The sequence below is a fragment of the Glycine max genome, chromosome 17 (genome assembly GCF_000004515.6).
Source record: "Glycine max cultivar Williams 82 chromosome 17, Glycine_max_v4.0, whole genome shotgun sequence".
In the NCBI taxonomy this organism is placed as follows: Eukaryota; Viridiplantae; Streptophyta; class Magnoliopsida; order Fabales; family Fabaceae; genus Glycine; species Glycine max.
Window position 1 is genome coordinate 23,846,329 of NC_038253.2, and position 23,679 is coordinate 23,870,007.

Consider the following 23,679-nt stretch of genomic DNA (forward strand, 5'->3'; position numbering starts at 1 on the left):
TTGCACTTGAAGGACATCTGTTTATTAGATAACATGTTGTATTCACAACCTCTCCCCAAAAACTCTTTGCCAATTTTGCATTGGACAGCATACATCTCACCCTCTCCAAAATGGTCCTGTTCATCCTTTTAGCAAGGCCATTTTGCTGAGGGGTCAATCTAACAGTTTTGTGCCTTCTTATTCCATTGTCTTTGCAAAATTTATTGAATTCCTCACTTAAGTATTCAAGGCCATTATCAGTTTTGAGCAGCTTCACATGCCTACCAGTTTGATTCTCAACAAACAATTTCCATTTTTTGAAACACTTAAAAGCCTAATTTTTATGTTTCAACAAATAAGTCCAGACTTTCCTAGACCAATAATCAATGAAAGTTATGAAATATTTTGCTCCTCCTATTGAAGGTACCCTGGCTGGCCCCCAAACATCAGAGTGTACATAATCTAGGATACCTTGAGTTATGTGAGTTGCATTATGGAAACTAACTCTCTTTTGTTTTCCATATACACAATGTTTACAGAAATTTAACTTTTGATAATTCCCATTACCGATCAATCCTTGTTTATGTAGTTCTTCTAGCCCTTTCTCACTCACATGACCTAAGCTATAATGCCAAAGCTTGGAAGCATTTGGTTCAGAGATAGAAACTAGGCCAGCTGAGTTCAAGATAGTGTTACCTTGCAGTTTGTAAAGGCCATTCTGCCTTGTACCCTTCATTACTTGTAATGAACCTTTGAATACCTTTAAAGTTCCACCTTCTCCTTTGAATGAACATCCAGATTGATCTAGCATTCCCAAAGAGAGTAGGTTCCTTTTAAGCTCAGGAACATGCCTCACATCAGGGAGCAGCTTTACAGATCCATCTTGCATCTTCAATTTAACAGTTCCAATGCCAATGACATTACATGCCATATTGTTTCCCATGAGAACCTTCCCTCCATCTATCTCCTTATAGGAGCTTAACCATTCCAGATTGGGTGTCATATGGAATGAGCAACCCGAGTCTAGAATCCATTCCTCACTGTGCTTTTCAGTTGAGATGGAGAGCACTTCAGCACTTTCATATCCATTAGCCACCACTGCTATATCAGATTCATCATTGTATTTACCATTGTTCTTCTTCTTCCTTTCAGGGCATTCTTTTCTGAAATGACCCTCTTTCTTGCAGTAGTCCTTGTTCCTGGATTTGGACCTCCTCTTGTTCTTACTCTTTGAATCCCTCTTTTCTGATCTTCCTCTAGCCATCAATGCCTTGGGATCTCCAACTTCACCTTTATTTTCAGTTATCTTTTTCTTTAATTCTCGAGAATTCAGGGTAGCTTTAACCTCCTCCAAGGTGAGTGTATCTCTCCTAAAAAGCATAGTGTCCTCCAAATTTTCATAGGATGATGGAAGATAACATAATAGCATTACTGCTTGATCTTCCTCGTCTATCCTCACATCTACACTTTTCAAATCAAGAACTGCCTTTGTGAACAAAGAAACATGTTCTTTGATAGAAGAACCTTCTTCCATCTTCAGCTGATGTAGTCTTTTCTTCAGTGTCAACCTTGATGGGAGAGGGTGAAGCAGATTTAGGTGTTGGTTGAAAAGGAACAACTAAAGAGGTTAAGGGTAAAAAGGTAGGTGTTTTTAGGATTTCCACCTCAGATGATGAAGAACCCTTCTACATTCTTAGTTAAGGTTTCAAAACACAAGGGTAAAGAAAGATTTGGCACTGGCCCCTTGAAGATGGAACCAAGATTGTTGGCTTATGTAATTGCTTGGATCATTACTCATAGGGTGAGAAATCATGCACAATTGACAGAGGAAGATCTTTTTCTCATATGTCTTATGCCGGGGGACTTAAAGATGAATTGGGTCAATGTTGTTGCGGAAAACTTGTTGAAGACCAAAAGGATTGGATCCTTCATGTGCCCTATGCAATATTGATCTCCAAAGTCCTTGATCACTTCAAGGTTGATGTCCATTATGAGATTAATGACTTTGTCAAGCTAGAGTTTGAGCTCAAGACAAAGGTCTTGAAGTAGATGGGTTATGTAGAAGCAGATGAACAAAGTGATTGGATTGAGAAGCCCAAGAAGACTACAACAGAGGAAACTGAAGATAAGCCTATGAGTCCTTTTGAGTTGATGTTGATGGCAAAGATGGATGAGAACATGAGGATGCAAAAGGAAGACTAGGGAGAGCTGAAGGAATGCTTTGAGTCTATCTTAGAGAGGTTGGATGCTATAGGGCACCACATGTTGATGATCTTTGATTTCACCCTTAGCCATCCTTCCCTAGGATCTCCTCAGAGTCTAGGATAGTAAGCCTCTAAGCACTCTAGGTCATAGTCTAGGCTTTATCTGTAGATTGAAGACTTAGTCTTAGGATTTTGGTTTATGGAATTTTACAATGCCAAATATGTTTCAATAGATGTGACATTTGTATTTATTGTTTTTTAGATCTAGGCATGTGTGTTCTTAGTTTATTTTATCTATTATCATGATTAGATTGGTGCCATAAGTGATTGTATATGATAAGATTGTTAGTCATCATTTACGACTAACTTTGGTATTGAATAGTTATATGAAATTAGCATCTTTTCCCCAATTTATGGTTCTTTTTGTAGGAATTATACATATTTTCATGTTTAGTTTGATTTTACTCAGTAGATACTCCCAAATTTGTGAATTAATGTTAATATCACTTCAGTTTCAGGCCAAAAGAAGAGAAGGTCTAGCAGCTGGTGTCTCGCTAAGCGAGACATATGCGCTTAGTGAGTGACATCCGCTAAGCGAGGTACTCAGCTCGCTTAGCGCGTTTGGAAACCCTAGAAGAGGATCAGTCATAGATGCCCGTGCCTAGCACGCTGCCAGCTTGCCCAACGAGTCGTTTGTCCCTTCTCGCGTTCAGCGCGCCTAGCTCGTTAAGCCAAAATTCACTAACTCGCGCTTAGCGAGCCAGAATCTGAAATGTCAAAGAGCCTTTAAAACATTGAAGTGGGCCTAAAAAAAGAGAGGAGTCGAAAAATAGAGCAAGAGAGGAAGCTAGAGCGACAAAACACCAACCTTCAAGAGAGTTTAGGTTAGAGGAGTGATTTTAGGGTTCTAAAGGTTGGAGGAGACATCCTCAACCATTTGTAGCCTGAGTCTTTCCTCAAAATCTATCCTTTGTGCTGAAGTTGCTAACTTGTAATGGAAGGCTAAACTTCTTGTTGGGGAGTTCTGCTAAACCTTTGATGTAATACTCTATTACTATCTATTTAAAGTTGTTTTTATGTGTTCATTGCTTCTATCTATGCTTATTTTTGTATGCTTGTGGCTTGATCACCCATTTGTATGCATAGTTAGGATTTTTAGTACTGGGAAATGCTTTAAAGCCTTAGAACTTGATAGAGAAGGCTAGAGAACTATATGTTTGGGGTCAGAGTGCAGTGATTTAGTTTCTATTATGCTGTAATCTTAATGTGACTCGTTTAGACTAAGTTTGTTGAGGGATCAATGACGAAGTTTAGATAGAGTTAGGCCCATTCACTCGAGGGATCTTGGTTTGGGTAATTTGTTTTCAGCATAAGAACACTAAGTCAACGTTAAATAGAGAAAAATATTTACCAACATCAAAGTAAGTTTAGTAGAATAACCCAACGCTTTCACTAGACTGTTTTACTTCTCAACTTATAGATATTTTAGTTTGTAGTTAAGTAGATTTCATATAAAAACCTCTTTTAATATTTACTTGCTTTATACAAATGTTTGCTCATTGGACATATATTTTCTGAATGAAACAAGTTCCCTGTGATTCGATACTCGGTTCTTACCGTTTTATATTACTTGTGTGACTTAGTACACTTGCTGATTAGCATCGCGGATTATTATCGAAAAAGATTACTCCCGAACTAGTTTTTGCCGCGAAACAAAGATCACTAATTTTTTATGAACATAAGTGTTTAACATAGTGTAATTGATTACACAGTTTTTGCAATCAATTATAACATGTTACGACCTTGGCTAGGACTTTGATTATGTTGAAACAAGGCTATCCCCATCAGGATAATCTATTACAAGGTTTTAGTAATTGATTACCAAGCTTGTTTTTAAGGGAAGAAATTCATTGTGAGCCATATAATCGATTACCATATATGTGTAATTCATTACAAGTGTTCTTAAAAATTAATTTGCTCTCTGTATGTGAATTAATTGATTACCATTTATGTGTAATTGATTACCACAACATAGTAGAAGCAAATATGGCATTTTTCAAGCAAGATAACCAATTACCACAAACTCATAATCGATTATATCAAATTGCAATTAGATTTTGTGATCCTAATAATCGATTACCAGTTTCTTGTAATTGATTACCACGATTTGAAAATGCATAACAAGGGGTATCTGAACAAAATAATCGATTGCCAAGGTTTGATAATCAATTATGACTGATAATTATTTTTATTATAAATACCCATCTTGTTATTTTCCTTGTGTGACTTTTTTACAAGATAATATTTCACATATTAGTTAGAAAGAGTCTCATAGAGGAATTTGAAGGCATTTCTTCAGAGAATATCATCTTGCCAAAGATCTTGCATTCAACATCATAAGATGAACACCATGGATTGAGCTTAAAGATTTTCTATCTACATAGCAAGGTGTATTCATTCCATTTTTTACATTTTCATCTTAGATTCTAATCTTGGTTAGGTTTACTAAGAAGGTTATTGAACTGTAGGGTTCAAATCATAGGTTTTCTCTTGTAGGGTTCAAGGGAATAAGGGTTGTGATAGAGAGTTTCTTATGCATAGTGTTTGTAAAGTGATTGTTAGGTCTGGACGACCATTCGTTTCATCCACCTTGCATTTTGATGTATAACAATAAGTATAAATTATTGATGTTCTAATGAGTGTTTGACAAGTGGACAGGATCAATATGCTAAAGGACTTAACAATATTCAGTATCATCCATAATTCAAAAGAAAATACTTTGTTAAATCTAGTGTCCAAAACACTAAAACCAGAGAGTGCCCACCATTGAAAAAATCAATATTATACACTAAAGTCTATAAAAGGTTGTCTTCCTCAATGAAGTAACTGACAAAAAAGATAGAGCAAGAGTGCAAGAAAATACGTGAAGCAAAACTCTGCTAAAATCACTAGACGATTATACACAATTTTCATTTGTTTATCCTTTGCGAAGCAAAGTTATTCTATATTTGTGCTTAACAGTATATTCACTCTTTAAGTGTTAAAAATACTTGTATTCATTCATTCATTTGTTTGTGAAAGTCAGGAGTGACTTAGTGTTAAACAATACTAGGGTTCTTAGATTCAAGGGGAGTCTAAGAAGGTACCAGTAGTGGTGTTAAGAATACTTGTAAAGCCAGGAGTGATAGGTTTAAGTTTTGATTAGTGGAACCCTTTATTAGTGAGTAAAGAAGAATTGGACGTAGCTTAGGTTGAGTGAACCAGTATAAACCAAGTGTTTCTACTTCTCTCCATAATGATTTATTGAGCATTCTTATAACACCTTCTATCACATTTTTAACACCAAGTGTTTATTTAAAAAACTACTTTAAGAACTCTCTTTTATCTAGTCACTGGATGACTATAATCATCTTCATTAAATATCAGTTTCATTTTTAGTGGACGACTTGCCACACACACACATATTGTTGTCTATATCCCCTTTTATATTGCAAAAGTTTGTGCCTTTGATATACACACTATTCACCCCCCCCCCCCCCAATTTTTTAGTGTGTTTATTGCTATTTCAATGATTTCTCTACAGTGATTCTTTTATGGGTTCTTAGAGCAAACTGGATATAGGTTCTCTTGAGAATTGAACCAATATAAACCCCTTGTCTTGTTTCTCTCTATCCTTTAACTTGAAATTAAATTGAATTGGTATTTGCAATTGTAATTGAATAAGCCACTAAAACTCTATTTTTGAATAAGAAGCAATTGGTTTTCTTGAGCAACATTATCCTTGTGTTAAAAGATTTTGAGGAAAACCTTGACTATTCAAGAAGGTATTTGGATTTGGATTAATTCTATAAAAAAAAATTCAAAAAGTTGAGGAATATATTCAAACCCCCTTTTCTAGATTCCCGGGCCAACTAACATTATCTTTATTTCGTCATTTATGCTATCTTACTATGCTTTGTTGTGTTCTAATTAATTAAATGTAATGGCCTTTTTGGTCCCCTTTTGACAAATATATGGTATGAACATTTCCTTTTCTGCATATTGTGATTTGTTAATACTTGAATTTGTTTTAGTATCATGTATGCTAAAAATTTTTTGGCTTTGCAATGCCAAAAAGGAGAGAAAGATATGATTGTTTGAATGTACCTAGATGCTCTTAATGTGTTTGTTGAACATGATTAAGAACATGTACAATGTCAAGGAAAACATTAATACACATCTAATTGGTTACGCATGATAAAAACCAAAAGGAAGGGAGATTGTTGACTTGAAGATTTGAAGACCTCTAGATTTAGTCTTAAGTTTTGGTTTTATGATTTTGCAGTGTCAAACATGTTTGAAAAGATGTGGCATTTGTATTCAATGTTTTAGACTAAGCATGTGTGGTAGGTATTAGTTTAAGGTTTGTTTATCCATACTTAGTAGAATATCAAATATGATTAAAGATGGATTGATATTTAAGTTTCTTAGAAGCAATGAGTTCAACACAGTGTAATCAATTACAAGGTTAAGTAATCAATTACAAAATGTTAGAACAAGCAACAAAACTGACTTCTATTTGAAATTTGACTAAGATCATCGAATCAATTGGTTACCAGTTTTAGTAATCGATTATGATGCAAGTTTCGTGAGAAGGAATGTTTTGGGCTTCAAGATAATTGATTACCATATTTCGTAATCGACTAGATTGCATCTAAAAAACTTAAGAAGCTCTCTGTGAGATGAAATAATCAATAACCACATTTCGTAATTGATTATTCCCAATTCTCAGAAGCTCATATTGAGCTTTGTGAAACGAGATAATCGATTACCACATCCAATGATCGATTACCATGTTTTCTGGAATTGCAGAACAAGGGATATTTGAATGATTTAATTACAACTTTTGGCTATCGATTAAATCTATTTGTTAGTTAAAATTATAAATACCCTTACTTGTTCTTTCTCATTAGTGACTTTTGTTATGATATTATCTTTTAGAAAATTCTTTCTCAAAAGGGATCTACTTGTTTGATTGAGCGCTTACCACTAGACCAAAAGCTATAGCTTATAGTTAGGGTACAAATCTTTCTACTTAAGAGTGTAACATTTCAAGCACCACGAGTTGATTGTGACTTGACCCACCTAGGCCTCCGCCATAGGACAATTGATGTCACAACCCGACAAACAATCTTCCCCTCAGCAATTGCCTTACTTGGAATCAAACTCGTGACCTTGGCTTTGATACCAATTGTTGGATTGATCGCTTACCACTAGGCCAACAACTATAACTTATAGTCAGGGCACAACTCTTTCTTCTTAAGAGCGTAACAGCCCAAGCGCCACGAGTTGACTGTGACTGGATTCACCTGGGCCTCCACCACGAGACAATTGATGCCATAACCCGACAAACACTACTTTGCATTTCTTTAAGAGAATCAATTTGATCAAGATTCACTCATCATTCATCATGAGTTAATCATCTATGGAAGAGCTTGAAGATGTTGTGATCTGCACATCAAGGTGTATTTAATCAAGTTTTGGTTTTCTTTGTAGATTTTAAGCTTGGTTATGGTTACCAATGGTTTATAAGTTGATAGGTTTTTAACTCTTGAATTTTCTCTTGTAGGGTTCAAGGGAAAAGTATATTGTTAGGAAATTGCATGTGCATAGTATTTGTACCTTGGTTCTCTAATAATAGAATGCTCTAAGAGATCTTAGAACAACTGGGTGTAGGTCCTCTTGAGGACTGGATTAGTATAAATTTTGTGTGTAATTCTCCTTCTCTAATTCTTAGTTTTATGAGTCAATCTTGATAGTGAAATTGATATGAGTAGGCCATAAACTTTTTTTCTCTCCAAAGGTTCTTGTGTTCAATGTATTGTTAATATTTCTTAACAAAGTTTATGAGAAAACCTTGATTACTTAAGGGGTGTGATTTTAATTGAACATAAACCATGAATAGGTAATGATTTAAAAAGGAATCTATTCAACCCCTTTTAGATTCTCAGATATTCCAACAAATGGACATGGAATAGGTAGACTGTTAAAGTTAAGTGGACGTTTTTTTATTTTTCACCTGTCACAAAACACTAATTGTATTAGTTGATGGTGTTAACTTAGGGGGTGTATTTAAGATAGGGGTTGCAAGTGTAAAAAACCCCAAATACAATGGAGGTGTGTAATTTGCTCATTAATTTAACCTATATCTCTTTTTATAAAAGAAAACAATAGAGGGTGTGTAGAGCAAAATATGGGTGTGGATGATTTTTCAAAGGATTTTAGTCCAAGGATTTTTCAAGAGGAGGAATGATAATGAACTTAATGTCACTTTTGGTCCATTATGTTTGACAGTTGTTTCACTTTGATACTTTTTTCAATTTTTCATTATAAATGTTAGTGTTTTGTTAACTTTTAAATTTTAAAAAAGGACCAAAATGATACATTTTGAAAACATAAAGGACCAAAATAAAAACTTTTAAAACTTAATTATCAAAGCAAAATAATTGTGAAACATAATGGGTCAAAAGTGACATTAAGCCTTTTAAAATAATTAACTTTACATAGTGGTGGCTAAAAACTGCTACTATCTTTATTTTATTTTTTAAAAAAAATAGACAACTATAAATATCATCATCTCCTCCAACCTTTTTCAGATTTGAAAAGGTAAAAAATGCAGCACCACATAGATCAAATGACTTCAACACATAATCTCGCTACAACCACAAAGAATTCTTATACTCCTCACCGGAAAACCAAAATCTTTCATGCAACTATGCTATTGGAAACACAAATAGGGGATATCAAAGCTAGAGCTGTCTTCGACAAAAAGATAAAAACATGACCCTAACTCGTCAATTAACCCAGATTTGAACGAGGAAGTCACAATGTCATTGTTTGTGAGGTCTGAGAGCAAAGACCTCCACTGTCGCGCACGATTGGGTCAGACAAGTAGAGTATTTTCCATCTAACATCTACAACCAGGTCGGGTGAAGACGAGCAATGCAAAGAGGGGCCAAACAATACGTTTCATTAGAAGATGATTCTGATTGGCCCAATTGGTCAAACCTCATCCACAACCGAGCGCTATTAGTTTTCTCCTTCACCTTCGTCAACATACTGTTGTTAGCGACGATGATAAGGCTATTGTTGTGGTTAAGTGAGGCGACAATGTCGATTGTGCAGAGTGGTAGGGGAGGAGACAAAAGCAAAGGTGAGACAATGATCTTTTTGGGTCGACGACAAAAGGATGAGTGACTAAAGGAGAAAGGGTCCTTACTTAATATGATTGAGAATAATTTATGAATGTAATTATTATTGTTATTAAATGATTAAATTGAATAATAATAATAATGATGATGTGATGAGAGAGTGAAGGTTGTTGTTTGTGATTTTAAATCCATATTTTCTCCATTTACTTAGTGATTTTTAATTTTTTAAAATAAAAAATAGTGACGGTTTTTAATTGTTACTATGTTAATTTAACTATCTTAAAATTTAAAACACTACATACACTAACGTTCCTAACAAAAAAATTGAAAAAAAGACAAAAATAATACATTTTGAAAACATAAAAGATCATAATCAAACTTTTAAAACATAATGTACCACGAAACATAATTAAACAAAAATGACATTAAATTATTTTAAAATTTAAAAGTTAACCGAATACTAACTTTTCTAACAAAAAAATAAAAATAAAAAATCAAAATGATACAATTCGAAAGTATAAAGGATGAGAAACAAACTTTCAAAATTTATTATACCAAAGCAAAAGAATTGTAAAACATAATGAAACTAAAATGACATTAAGCTTAAGATAAAATTGAGTTAGCTTAATTATCAATTTGACTCAATTTATTTTAAAAAGTTTAATTTTATTTTCAAATTTTTAAAAGATTTAATTTGATCCTTAAATATAAAAAAAACTTTTATTTGATCTAAGTAAAAAAGGACCAAATCTAATTTTTTTTTTAAGTTTAAGGATTAAATTTCTCTTAAAATAATACCTTTCCTTTTAAAATGGAGATCAAATTCAACCTTTTAAAATAATTTGAGAATTGATAATTCACCCGTAAAGAAAACCAGACTAGGGTATATAATGCCTTACCTTTCCCTCCACAGCCACTGCAGAGGTGTATTTTCTCACTTCTCAGCACTCAGCAGCGATATCAGTTGAAGAAACAGAAACAAACAAAAGAGGCAGAAGATGTTGTGGGTGGACAAATATCGTCCCAAAACCCTCGACCAGGTTATGGTCCACACCGACATCGCTCGCAATCTCAAGAAATTGGTATGCTATTCTCTCTATCAAATCAACCATTTTTATCCCCTTTTTTCTATTTTTTTATTGTGATTTTTTGTTTGGGTTATCGCAGGTAACGGAACAGGATTGCCCCCATTTACTCTTCTATGGCCCATCTGGCTCCGGCAAGAAAACCCTAATCATGGCTCTTCTCCGCCAAATGTTCGGACCTGGTGCCGAAAAGGTTCTCTCTCTCTCTCTCTCTCTCGTTTATTTATATATTTATTTATTTTTGTTTCAAGTCATTTAGAGTGTCACTGCAAAAACAACGAAAAGAAAAATGTGTATTGGAGTATAATGTAGTTTATTTTCTTCTTGCTGACCTCATTTTGATTTCTTTCTAATCTGGCCTTCTTGACCTTGCAGGTGAAGGTGGATAATAGGACCTGGAAAGTGGATGTAAGCTTCTTCCATTTTTTTGTGGCTTATTAGTTATTATGATTTTCGGCTTTTTATGATTTTAACGGTACCCTTTTTGATTAGTGGCTGCCAATAGCTTAATTGGTTATGGTGCCTTGACAGAAGGGAAGGGCACCCGAGAAACTTTGCTGATGTATCATGTTTCTAATATGTTTTTTTTATCCGTAAGAATTGAACATGGTACCAGGGGGTTTAGAATACTCACACACCTTGCTCAGCCAACTGAGCTAGACCTCCTTGGTTCTAATATGTGTTTTTACAAGGTTTTATTATATTTACAAAATTAAAAATGTGTTTTGTTGTGAAAAATATTCTGATGGAGGAGCTGGTTTTGACTACAACTTTTTAACTGTAGGACATGGCTTGGTATATAGTAAATGCCTTCAATGTAACCCCACAAACATACATTTTTTTAGACTCTTTTTCGTTTAGATGTATCAAGTGAACTACATATATGTGCCCTTCTCTAGTACAACTTTATGTTGATATCCTTTGTGCTGTGACATAAATTTGAATTGTATTCCAATGGATGGATTTGTTACATAGTAAACTGAATTGTTGGTGATTTTTAGTTGCTTGTTTTTTGTTTTGAAATGCTTGAGGATTGGTTTCAGGCTGGGAGTAGATCTCTTGATTTAGAGCTGACAACATTATCAAGTGCCAATCACATTGAAATGAGTCCGAGTGATGCAGGCTTTCAGGACAGATACATTGTTCAGGAAGTAATCAAAGAAATGGCTAAGAACAGACCAATTGATACTAAGGGGAAGAAAGGATTTAAAGGTAACTGAAAGTCTTTGTTTTTAACCTCTACACGTGTTGTTTTAAGCAAATAGAAAAGTGCACCTTTGCATGGTTAAACATATATTTTTGAGTGTTTTTTTTTTTTTTTTTGCAAATGTAAGTGCTATCTTTCAATTTTCTCCTTGATTGTGTACTGTGTGGTTTAGTTTTGTAGTGTCTAATTTATTTATGTACTGTAGTCCTTTTTCTTCTTCTTCCTTTTTTTGTCCATATCAATTGTCGAATAAGCAATCTCTCCACCTTGTCCTGTATAATAAATGTGAAGATTACAAGCATTTTTCATCTTTATATTTTTTCTTAAAAAAATTCTCAATGTTTGATTTTGTATTCTTTATCAGTACTTGTGCTCAATGACGTTGACAAACTCTCTAGAGAAGCCCAACATTCTCTCCGCAGAACCATGGAGAAATACAGTGCTTATTGCAGATTAATTCTATGTTGCAATAGTTCTTCTAGAGTTACAGAAGCAATCCGCTCTCGATGTCTCAATGTGCGAATAAATGCACCAAGTGAAGAACAGGTAAATATTTTCAACATATACAATGGCCAAGGAAAGTAAGGAGTTTGTTTCCTTTGTGTCTGTGTTTGAGTTTCTATAAGAAAAGCAATTTCCTGCAATAAGAGGCGGTTGTTTTTCTCTGACACAATTGTGAATCAAAGTAGTTTCATTCTTCTATATACTATTGCTTGGTAGTCAGTTTCAGTAGATGAATGATGTTCTACCAGGTTGTTTGTTGCTGCTGTGAGCATTATAGTAGGTTAATTCTTAGTTTTATTCTTATTTTTATTGCACTTTCGTAAATATAATGAAGAATAGCAACATTAATTTCTGAAACTTACGTGACAAGTTCTCCAGTAGTCCAGTGAGAAATTTACAAATGTTTAATTATCAAACAATGCTAAAATTTCCTTTGGTAATCAACTAAACATTATGATTAGCATCATGTAAAGGGGATCAGTATTTTACTCACGTCATCTTGGTACAAGAACGAAGAGAGAGAGAGATGAGTGAGAGAAACAGTAGAGAGAGAGACTGTGGGTGGGTGAGAGTTAGGAATAGAAGAGAACGGAGAGAGAGTGTCAGAGAGAGAACGACGGAGGTCCCGTGTCTGAACATCGACCGTAAAAACATAGGAAACCATCACAGCTACATGCGAGCAAATTGGAGAGACAAGCAGGATGTAACTTCCTTCTACTTCACTAGATTTCCCGACGACGCAACAGAAAAGGATATGTGGATTCACTTCAAGCAGGTGGGAGACGTGAGGGAGATTTTCATATCCCGGAAACGAAACAGAAATGGAAAGCGATACGGGTTTGTAAGGTTCAAAGGGGTGAAAGATGTGCATCAGATGGAGAAGAAGCTAGACAGTATGATTTTTGGAGGGTTAAAGATGTATGCCAACACTCCTAAATTTGGGAGAGCAAGATGGGACAAGTCACAAACAACGGCTAGGGGACGCGCTGAGTCTAACCAACAACAGGAGGTAAATAGAGACACGTACCTCAGTATGAAACCAGACCTGAACGTGGGAGCACAGCAAGGGTCGTATGCGGAGGTCGTAAGGAGACATATCCCAATAACAAAACAGAGGAGAACACCAGCTAAGGAGCTGTATACTGGAGACAGCTCGCGGTCAACAATGATCCTCGACATCTCGCTGAAAGGGCAGCAATGGCTTCAGGAGGCTTGGGTGGGGAGATTAAAAAACTTGGCTATGTTTGATAGAATAGAGGATGAGATGTTATGGGATATCGGAGAAAACTTATCACCGAAATACATTGGGGATGATATGGTCTTGATCCTGGGTCTTAATGAAGAAAAAGCGATGAAAGTCATGGAGGAAGAAGACACAGGATGGGGCGATCTGTTCATTTCTTTGGAGAAATGGAACCCAAAGTTGCGGCCCGGTTACAGACTGACATGGGTTCATTGCTGGGGTATACCTTTGATGGCTTGGGATATACCTCATATTAAGCAGATAGTGTCGTCCATCGGTGAAATGGTGGAGGCTGACGACGATGTAGAGGATCTAAGGAAGTTGGACATGGCAAGGATACTAATCAAAACGCCGTGGAAGCCTCTCATACAGCATGTGGTCAATGTTCAGATAGAAGGGGAGATTTTCACGGTAAACATAGTGGAAGAAAGTGGGGTTTCATGCGCCAGATGCCAGTGCTGGCGGCAGAATGAATTTAGCTCTTCTGAGGAGATCCAATCGGAGGAAAGCGAAGGTGGAACGTCGCGTGAAGCTAGGTTGAAGGCATGGAGGAACATGATGCGAACCCTGAGCATAGCGGGTACCTTCGGGGAAGTTAGGGGGGGTGTCAGTGTGTCGGGGGAAGGGAAGGTGGATGATCTCAGGTCGGCGAGCGCAAAAACACCGCCGAACGGCGATATGCAACGATCGTCCGAAACTCCAACAGAGGATCGCGCATCGACCATGGGGGGAGATGAATCACAAAAGCGGTGGAACGACGGCTTGCAAGGGGTGTTGGAAAACTCAAAAGAAGGCCTCGCGACGGGCAAGAACGAAGAGGACGCATCGAAGTGGATGACCGCCGCAATGCAACAGTCACCAGAAAATCTGGCCGACGGTACTAACCTGGGCATGGTGGGAGCGGATACACAGAAGGGAACCAGTGGATATTGCCCAAAGGACAACGGTGATGCCCGTCAGGTGTACGCACAGTCTGACACAGTGCGGCCTGATTTTGTAGTGTCGCAGATGAGTGATAGGATGGAGGCGGAGACCAACCAAACACCCTTGCACCTAAATGGGGGAAGCTGGCACAATGAGAAGTGTGGCATCTCTGATAACTCAGAGAACTTTCACGAAAAGGGAAATAGGAGGGCGCAGTTGAACGTTGAAGACAAGAGAAGTTTTAAATCTGTTGCTGACCAGTCACGTGACAAGGAAGTGGGAGGAGTAGCGGATTTGGGCTGTGATATTTACACCCCCACTAAGATATGTTCTCCCCACCAACCAAGCCCAAAAAGTCACTTAACAGGCCAAAACAATTCGTGGCTGGTGTATTCACGAAAGCGTGGTGACAAAAAGATTTTAGCCCATAGGGGAGCTGCCCATGAACTACGGCCTGTCATAAACTCAGCGGACACGCTTTCACACCCAAAGCAGCAGGAGAAAGATAAAAAAGAAGCAAGAGCCCAAGGTAATAACAGAGCGCAGGAAGCCCAACCTCTAACACAAGTAAAGTCGGAGGAAGAAAATCATGCAGGAAAACATAACCAAGGTTTAGAGGAAGAAACTCATGAAAGAAATCTTATTCAAGATGCAAAAAAGATTTGGAGCTTGGCCACAGAATTGGGGTAACTACTGAAATGCCACAGAAGAGTTACGTTCAGCAGATAGCGGAAATGGAAAAAAGAGATGAAATTGAGGCAGTTAGATTGGGAAGCAGGATGCGGTCTCAATGAATATTATTTCTTATAATGTAAGAGGCCTTGGAAGGGGGGTTAAGTGGCCAGCAATCCGAAGGCTGGTCAATGAGCATCATGTTGACATGTTATGTTTACAAGAAACAAAAAAGGAGAATGTTGAGAAGTCAATGTGCCAAGCATTATGGGGGGATACAGAAATCAGCTGGGAAGCATACCCAGCATCTAATGCAGCAGGTGGAATTATTTGTATATGGAATGACAGACATTTTAAGGTAGAAAGCAGAATTACAGGTGCTGGATTTATATTGCTGATTGGGAAGTGGCGCCAGGAGACACAACCAGTACATGTTAACATCTACTCACCGTGCAATCTCCAAAATAAAAGGATACTGTGGGATAGTGTTAAGCAGCTGAAGGATCAAAATCCTGGAGGATACTGGTGCATTTTAGGGGATTTCAACAATATCAGGTCACCTGCTGAAAGATTGGGTTCATGTCAAAGGGGGTCGATGGATGGAAGTATCAGGGAGTTTAATGAATGGATCGCGGACATGGAGGTTGAAGAAGTGCCATCGGTGGGAAAGAGATTCACATGGTCCAGATCAAATGGTACTACTAAGAGCAAGTTAGATAGATTCTTGGTTTCCCCTGAATGGATTTCTAAATGGCCCGGGTCATCCCAACACACACTACATAGGAACTTCTCGGATCATTGCCCTGTTCTGCTTAGATCCAAGAGTGCTTTGCTGGCTTTCAGATAATTCCTTCAAGAAATTGATACATGATAGCTGGACATCTAACCATCAGAGTGGATGGGGGGATATGTGCTAAAACAGAAAATTAAAACTCTCAAAGATAAGATCAAGGTGTGGAACAAAGAACAATTTGGGGATACCTTCAAGAAATACAAGAAGATTGAAGATGATTTAAATAAGCTGGAAGAAGAATCAGATGACAGACAGCTAGATCACAATGAATTGATAGTCAGAAAGCAGCTTCAACAGGAGTTATGGGAGGCAGCTCAGGCACACGAGTCTTTACTAAGACAAAAGGCGAGATCCAAGTGGATTAAGGAGGGTGACTGTAACACTAGATATTTTCATCTGCTGATAAACTCCAGGCGTAGAGCTAATTGTCTGAATGGAGTGCTGATTGATGGATCACGGAAGGATGAGCCGGCAATAGTTAAAGAGGAAATCAGAAGGTTTTTCTCACAACGTTTCCAAGAAAGTGTACAAGAAAGACCAAGGCTGGATGGTATTTGCTTTCAGTCCATGGGCAGTCAGCAGAATGACATGTTGGTGGAGCGTTTTTCAGAGGATGAGGTCAAAAGGGCAGTATGGAGTTGCGGAAATGATAAAAGCCCGGGCCCGGACGGTCTTAATTTTAAATTCATCAAACAATTTTGGGATATCATCAAATCAGACTTCCTAAGATTTTTTGATGAGTTTTATGTCAATGGAGTTTTTCCGAGGGGCTTGAATGCATCTTTTATAGCATTAATTCCGAAGCTAGCGGATCCTCAAGTGTTGAATGATTACAGACCAATCTCTTTGATAGGGTGTACCTATAAGATACTTGCTAAGGTCCTGGCTAACAGGCTGAAGAAGGTTATGCATCTCATCATTAGTGAAAGACAGTCAGCATTCATACAAGGTAGACATATGCTCCACAGTGTGCTGATTGCAAACGAGGTGGTTGAAGAAGCCAAAAGATGTCAAAAGCTATGCATTATTTTCAAGGTCGATTATAAGAAGGCGTACGATTCTGTGTCTTGGGAGTTTCTGACTTATATGATGACAAGAATGGGTTTTTGCACCAAATGGATCCAATGGATAGCTGGATGTCTAAAATCCGTATCGGTCTCGGTCTTGGTTAATGGCAGTCCTTCATCAGAGTTTCTACCCCAAAAGGGACTCAGACAGGGGGATCAATTATCACCTTTACTATTCAACATTGTTGCGGAAGGACTTAATGGATTAATGTCCAAAGCGATAGAGAAAACGCTATACAGGGGATTCTTGGTGGGCACACACAAAGTGGACATTAGTCTCCTCCAGTATGCAGATGACACAATATTTTTTGGGGAGACATCTATGGAGAATGTTAGAACTATTAAAGTTATCTTGAGGGCCTTTGAGCTTGCTTCGGGTTTAAAAATTAATTTTGCTAAAAGTAGTTGTGGGGCTTTTGGAGTGTCGGATTTGTGGATAAGTGGTGCAGCCAATTACCTCCATTGTAGCGTGATGTCTTTTCCGTTTACATATCTTGGTATACCTATTGGGGCCAATCCGCGAAGATGCCAGACATGGGACCCTATCGTTACTAAATGTGAGAGAAAACTAGTGAGATGGAAACAAAGACACTTGTCGTTTGGGGGGAGAGTGACTTTAATAAATTCAGTGCTAACATCCATTCCTATCTATTTTTTCTCTTTTTTCAGGGTACCTAAAAAGGTGGAGGATAAGTTAATAAAACTACAGAGGAATTTTCTATGGGGAGGGGCGTCGGAGCAAAATAAAATTGCTTGGATCCGATGGGAAACGGTGTGCTTACCAAAAGAAGATGGAGGTTTGGGGGTCAAAGACATCAGCTCTTTTAATACAATCTCTGTTGGGTAAATGGAGATGGAAGCTTTTTCAGAATCAGGGAGAGCTGTGGGCTAGGGTAATTGAGTCAAAGTATGGGGGGTGGAGGAATCTAAGTGAAGCAAGGTCAGCCAATAATGAATCTACATGGTGGAGGGACTTGAAGATTGTAGCTCAGCACCCTCAACAGGGTCAAGTGCTGAATAGATCGATAGTGTGGAAGGTAGGACGTGGGGACAAATTTAAATTTTGGGAGGATTCTTGGATAGGGGAAGAGACCCATTTACTAGAGAAATATCCTAGGCTACACAGTATATCTCTTCAGCAAGATCATTTCATTCAGCAAATGGGAGATGTCAAAGATTCAGGGTGGGAATGGGATTTTAAATGGAGGAGACCATTGTTCGACAGCGAAATAGATTTGGCGGTATCATTCTTAGAAGATATCCAGGGGCACAGAATTCGGGCCAACAGTGCTGACCAGTGGGTATGGGTGGCAGATCCTAGTGGCCAGTACACGGTTAGGAGTGCATACACTGTGCTTAGAGAGGACTTAATGCAGGAGGACCAGGATGGTGAGTTCAAGGAGTTATGGAAGGTGAAGGTTCCATCTAAAGTAGCTGTGTTTGCGTGGAGGTTACTTAAAGATAGGTTACCAACCAAAGACAACTTGAGGAGAAAGCATGTTGAATTACAAGATTTTACATGCCCTTTCTGCAGAACAATGGAGGAGAGCGCAAGTCACTTGTTTTTTCATTGCAGCAAAGTGTTTCCTTTATGGTGCGAAATGCTGTCTTGGGTAAATCTGGTGGGTGTCTTTCCACATCACCCAAAACAGCATTTTCTGCAGCATATATATGGAGCATATGAAGGGATACAGCTGGACAGATGGAAAGGGTGGTGGTTAGCACTGACATGGTCTATTTGGAAGCATAGAAATAGTATAGTTTTCTCCAATTCTGCCTTTAATGCAAACAAATTGGTAGATGATGCAGTGTTTCTGCTATGGACTTGGCTCAAAAACTTAGAGAAGGACTTCACCACCCACTATAATCAGTGGTCATCAAACCTAAGTGAAGAATTTCTTCGTAGATGAGGATTCGAATTTAGGCTTATTAATTGTAATAGTCTTACTATATGTTTATTCTGGTTCATCAACCAATCTGTTATGGTGTTGACTAGACCAGAATGTAGCTTGTATTTTAGTACCTCTGGTACTTGTTAATATATATATATATATATATATATATTATTTTGGCTGATCAAAAAAAAAAAAAAACTAAACATTATGATTAGGCCTGACACTTCCTTGAAAACTAAAAAAAGCTTGGATTAGCCATAATTAGGTTGTTTGTCTCTCAATCTATTTTTATTTTCACCTTTTGTTCCTTGTTGCTTTTAAGGGTATGCCAAAGGCATTTTAATGGCATCCAAGGCCTTATGATATACTCCCTCTCTCTTTTTATAAGACATTGTTTTGAAATTTCTTTGTCCATTTTTATAAGACTTTTTTCTAATTGTCCATTGCTTTATTTTTTTTATTACCAAAATACCCTTAATGAATGTTATGAATTCCGTCTCTCTCTCTCTCTCTCTCTCTCTCTCTCATGATGATTGGAGAATAGAAGAGTTCAGTTTTAAAAATTAAAGCTCCACTACTGTTATTCTCTCTCCATGCATTAAATATTTAAGGGTAATTTTGAAAACAAATACAATTACAGACAAATTTAATGTTAATAGTTAAATTAACCAACTTTCTTAATATGCGTGAGTTAGTCAACAATGTCTTATAATTAGGAATGGAGGTAGTATTATGCAACAGATTGGCATCCACCAAAATGTACTATAATATATAGTGATCTTGTTTAGCTTACCCATTATTTGAATTCAATATTCATCTGTATTGAATCTTTGTAAATCTATATGGCAGATTGTTGAAGTTTTAGAATTCATTGGTAAGAAGGAAGGGCTGCAACTTCCTCCTGGTTTTGCTGCTCGCATTGTGGAGAAATCAAATCGAAATTTAAGGAGGGCCATATTGTCATTTGAGACTTGTCGTGTCCAACAGTAAGTTCATCTCCTTTTCAAAGCTTTGCTTTAAGGGGAAAATAGTCAACTACTGACTTCTGTCTCTTTTGCATATTGTCGTCACATGTGAATCTGTGATACTTGCAGGTATCCTTTCACTAACAAACAAACAATTCCTCCAATGGACTGGGAAGAGTATATTTCTGAAATTGCATCTGACATAATGAAGGAACAGAGCCCAAAAAGGTTTGCTTTGTTACAATTGACCGTGATAAATTGAATGTTCAACTGAACCTTGAAAATTGTCTGGTTCATGGATTGCCTTTTGACTGGTGTAGTAATCTAATTTCATGTTTTATTTAGTTATCTGAGTGACTTATGTGGTGTACAATGCCTCTTTCATCTCTGTCTGTCTCATCTACCTTAGGTTGTTTCAAGTTCGAGGAAAGCTCTATGAGCTGCTAATCAATTGCATTCCTCCAGAGATAATTTTGAAGGTAAATGTGTTCCTTACAACTCCGCCTGTAAATTATTTATTTATTTTTTCTTGACTTTGATGTTATATTTGTTGGCTCAGAGGCTTCTTTATGAGCTATTGAGGAAACTGGATGCAGAACTAAAGCATGAAGTATGTCATTGGGCTGCATATTATGTAAGTGCTTTATCAGTATTATTTTTCATATCAGCATCTGGAATTAATATTGTAACGTGTCTTCTAGAAGAGTTCAGGCCTGCTATATTTATTTTTCCTAATTTGTTAGCCTAACCAACTGATTCTCCTTTGTGTGATTCTATTGCACTTTGGTATAAGCATTCATCTATCTTTTTTCCCCATTTTATTTTCCTCATTAGTCATTACTTATTAGTGTGGAAATAACTATTATATAACACATTAATGACTGAAGACTGAAGACTGAAGGGTGAGTTTGGTCGTGTAGGACAGAGAATTGAAAAGAAATTTTTGAATTAAAGTAGTGTGGTAAAGATGACCCACACAATTCTGAAAATTTCCTCTCCTTTCTTACCTATTTGATCTCAACCAAACCAAGGGGAAGAGTGAAGATATTGTCTAGCCATTTTCACCTCCTACTTTTCGAAATGGTTCCTGATATTTTTCCCCTTCATCGAACCAGGAATATAGGATGCGTCTTGGACAGAAGGCGATCTTTCACATTGAAGGTATTTATTTAATGTTGTAGTCAGATTGACAGTTACATCTTATGGTTGATCATTATGAATTCTTTTATTGAACCTGTTTATATTTATTTTGTGGGCTCAATAAATCTACTTGTTTAAAGCAATGCATTTATACAATTGCAAAGTGAATATAAATTCTAATACGAGTTGGCCTAACAAAAATTGCTTGCTGACCACTTTGTTTTTTTTTTTTCTCGTTTTTTGTTTACATTGGCAGCATTTGTGGCCAAGTTCATGAGCATTTATAAATCCTTCCTTATTTCAACATTCGGCTGAAGGTCAGATGATGGTTTTTGCTTTTCCATGACTCAACATGTTAAAGAATTATGTACTGGAAATTAACTAACATAATGGAGTTTTCTCATGTTGGTTTTCTCTTCATGTATGCATCAATTGTTACTGAATGATGATTCGCTTTGTAAAGGTGTTATGCTTTTTTTAAATTGCGTAGACTTTGCATGATGCTTGATCTCTTGCCCAACCCAACATTATATTATCAACTTAATTTTGGAACGACGGTTTGTATTATTGACTTCGTAATTTGACTCAAATATTGAATGAAATTTATACACCTGTATAAATATTTGCGATAGTCAACTGACGCAAGCCAAATTTTAGGTGGTAAAAACATCAATTTATTCATAGTAGTGGACGTGAACCAAAGGACTGATAAGTCAAATTTTAAGTGTTTCATCCTTTTATACTTTTATTTTGACTAAATTGTAATTTTCCTATAATTCTTATCCAATATTGGTTCTTCCATTTTAAAATTATGTAATTTTAGTTCTTTTGTTGTTGACCATTAATCATGTTGGGAATAGAACCAAAGTCTCTTTCCTTCTCTTTCAATTTTTTTTTGGTAAATTGGGAAAGCTAAAAAAGAAAAACTTAAGATATAACTACTAAGTCTCTCTAATTGCATCTATAATGCATAGTTACTTATGAGTTGTTTATCATAATTTGTAGTCGTTATAATTTCATATAGATTTAAGTATTTTAAACAAAAATTCACTCCAATGTTAAGATTGTTAAAGTAAATACTTAAATTAATTTTGTGGGTCCTGTGATAATTGAAAATATATTATTTATGATATAGTATTATTAAACAATGATTGTTTATATAAATAACAGTGCTTATGTAAGCAATTTCACGTCATATATTTCAGTAGAAAAAACTTAAGTACGCGGATCTCGTGATCTAAGAAATATATCCTTGGCTCACGGAGGAGGAGAATTGAATGTACGCGGATCTCATGGATTTCAGTCTTTCTGAATGAGAGACTATGTGCTCCAAATCCTATTTGCATGCACATGCATAACTATTATGGAGTTATCCTACGATGTGATGGCCTCCACTAGTCGTTGTTATATATGCGAGATTCCAGGTTCGCATAAGATCATTATGGAGAGCTTCCAGCTCTGCAAGAAAGGGGTCTCCGTCTGCAATCCCATCCCAGAATCCACAGATCCATTCACCTTCAGCTTCATCGCTGGGTGGGAAGGGGGTGTCCAAGAGACCATTGGCGAATGCATAAATGAATCTCCTAGCTGGAACTTGGAATTATGGTTAGTACCTGCTGAATCGTCCATTTGTTGGGGTCACCAAGTGTGCAGATCCAAACCCAAAATGAGTTTGCCGGAGGATATTCGGGTGTTGCTAGGTGTACCAACATTATTACTTGTGCACCCAACAATTTTTGATAATTCTAGAAATACCCCTGCGTCTTCTTCATTTAATAAGTTTCGTTTACTGTTTCTGCCACTTACGTTTCGCGTGCTTTGCTTTCTTCTTTGGTTTCTCCTTTGGTGTTGGTTTTTCCCGTTGAGAGAGGTGCCGCTTCGGCCAAGGTGAAAGTGTTACAAGTCGGTGGTGATTGTTGCGGTGGTTGGTTCGATTGCGACATTGTCGAAGGTACCCCAATTGTAGTTTTGGTTTTTGTTTCATATGGATTAAGTGATCCGTAAGTTTTAATTTAACTTATGGATTATGTGATCCCTATTTTTTATATGGATTATGTAATCCGTAAGTTAAATTTGAACTTACGAATCACTTAATTTGTATGGTTTATACGGATCACATGATCCGTATAAACCATACGGATTAAGTGATCCGTATGGTTTATTCGGATTTTTAAATTTTTAAAACTTGTTAAAATTTTTAATTCGTTTAAATTATAAATATGTTAGTATTTAATTTTTTAAAATAAAAATTATTTGTTTATATGTGTATTTGAAATAATTTGTATGCTATTATTTATATAGGGTTGTTGGTTTTTAATATATATGGTTATGAATTCTAGTGTTTATAAAATGCAGGGTTGTCAATAAGGGTTGGTCCGACCCGTTTTGGCCCGCCATAAACGGGCCAACCCAGCCCATTTCAAGTTGGCCTGCGGGCCATCGCTAGCCCGCCAATTTATTTATTTATTTATTCCATATTTTGTATTGTCCTTTATTGTTGTTGGTAACATCAATTTAGCATTGTCCTTTATCGTTGTTGGTAATATCAATTTTGAATCTAACTCTTGTCTCTTTATAATTTTTTATAACTAAAAATAATAATATACTAGTAGTAAGCAATAAAAGAATAAAACCTATCACAAACTTCAATATCTAGAATCTAGATGACCTTGGGGTTCGAAATCGAAAGAGAAGGGTGAGGGCTCGAGGTTGAGGGTGAGGGTCTTGAGAGAAGAGATTCAAGAGAATGAGAAATGAGATTCAATTCAAGAGGCCGTGAGGGTCTGGTCTGACTTGCGTGCATTTGGGCCA

At 36.7% G+C, this 23,679-nt stretch overlaps 1 protein-coding gene across 1 annotated transcript; it reads left to right on the forward strand.

Annotated features, from left to right (window-relative positions):
* The first annotated feature begins 10,204 nt into the window (after positions 1–10,204).
* LOC100818329 (replication factor C subunit 3-like) lies at positions 10,205–21,694 on the forward strand. Its single transcript, NM_001254135.3, has 11 exons — positions 10,205–10,455; positions 10,541–10,651; positions 10,834–10,866; positions 11,502–11,670; positions 12,030–12,211; positions 19,613–19,749; positions 19,858–19,956; positions 20,138–20,207; positions 20,288–20,362; positions 20,844–20,889; positions 21,125–21,694. The coding sequence occupies exons 1-11, from the start codon at positions 10,372–10,374 to the stop codon at positions 21,181–21,183; spliced, it is 1,065 nt and encodes a 354-aa protein (NP_001241064.1). The 5' UTR covers positions 10,205–10,371; the 3' UTR covers positions 21,184–21,694.
* The last annotated feature ends 1,985 nt before the right edge of the window (positions 21,695–23,679 follow it).

Excerpts from the sequence above, each read along its gene's own strand:
- LOC100818329 (NM_001254135.3), top strand. The coding sequence starts at position 10,372 with ATGTTGTGGGTGGACAAATATCGTCCCAAAACCCTCGACCAGGTTATG. Across the intron at positions 20,363-20,843 it reads GTCATTGGGCTGCATATTAT|GAATATAGGATGCGTCTTGG; the intron begins GTAAGTGCTTTA and ends TCATCGAACCAG. Across the intron at positions 20,890-21,124 it reads GGCGATCTTTCACATTGAAG|CATTTGTGGCCAAGTTCATG; the intron begins GTATTTATTTAA and ends TTACATTGGCAG.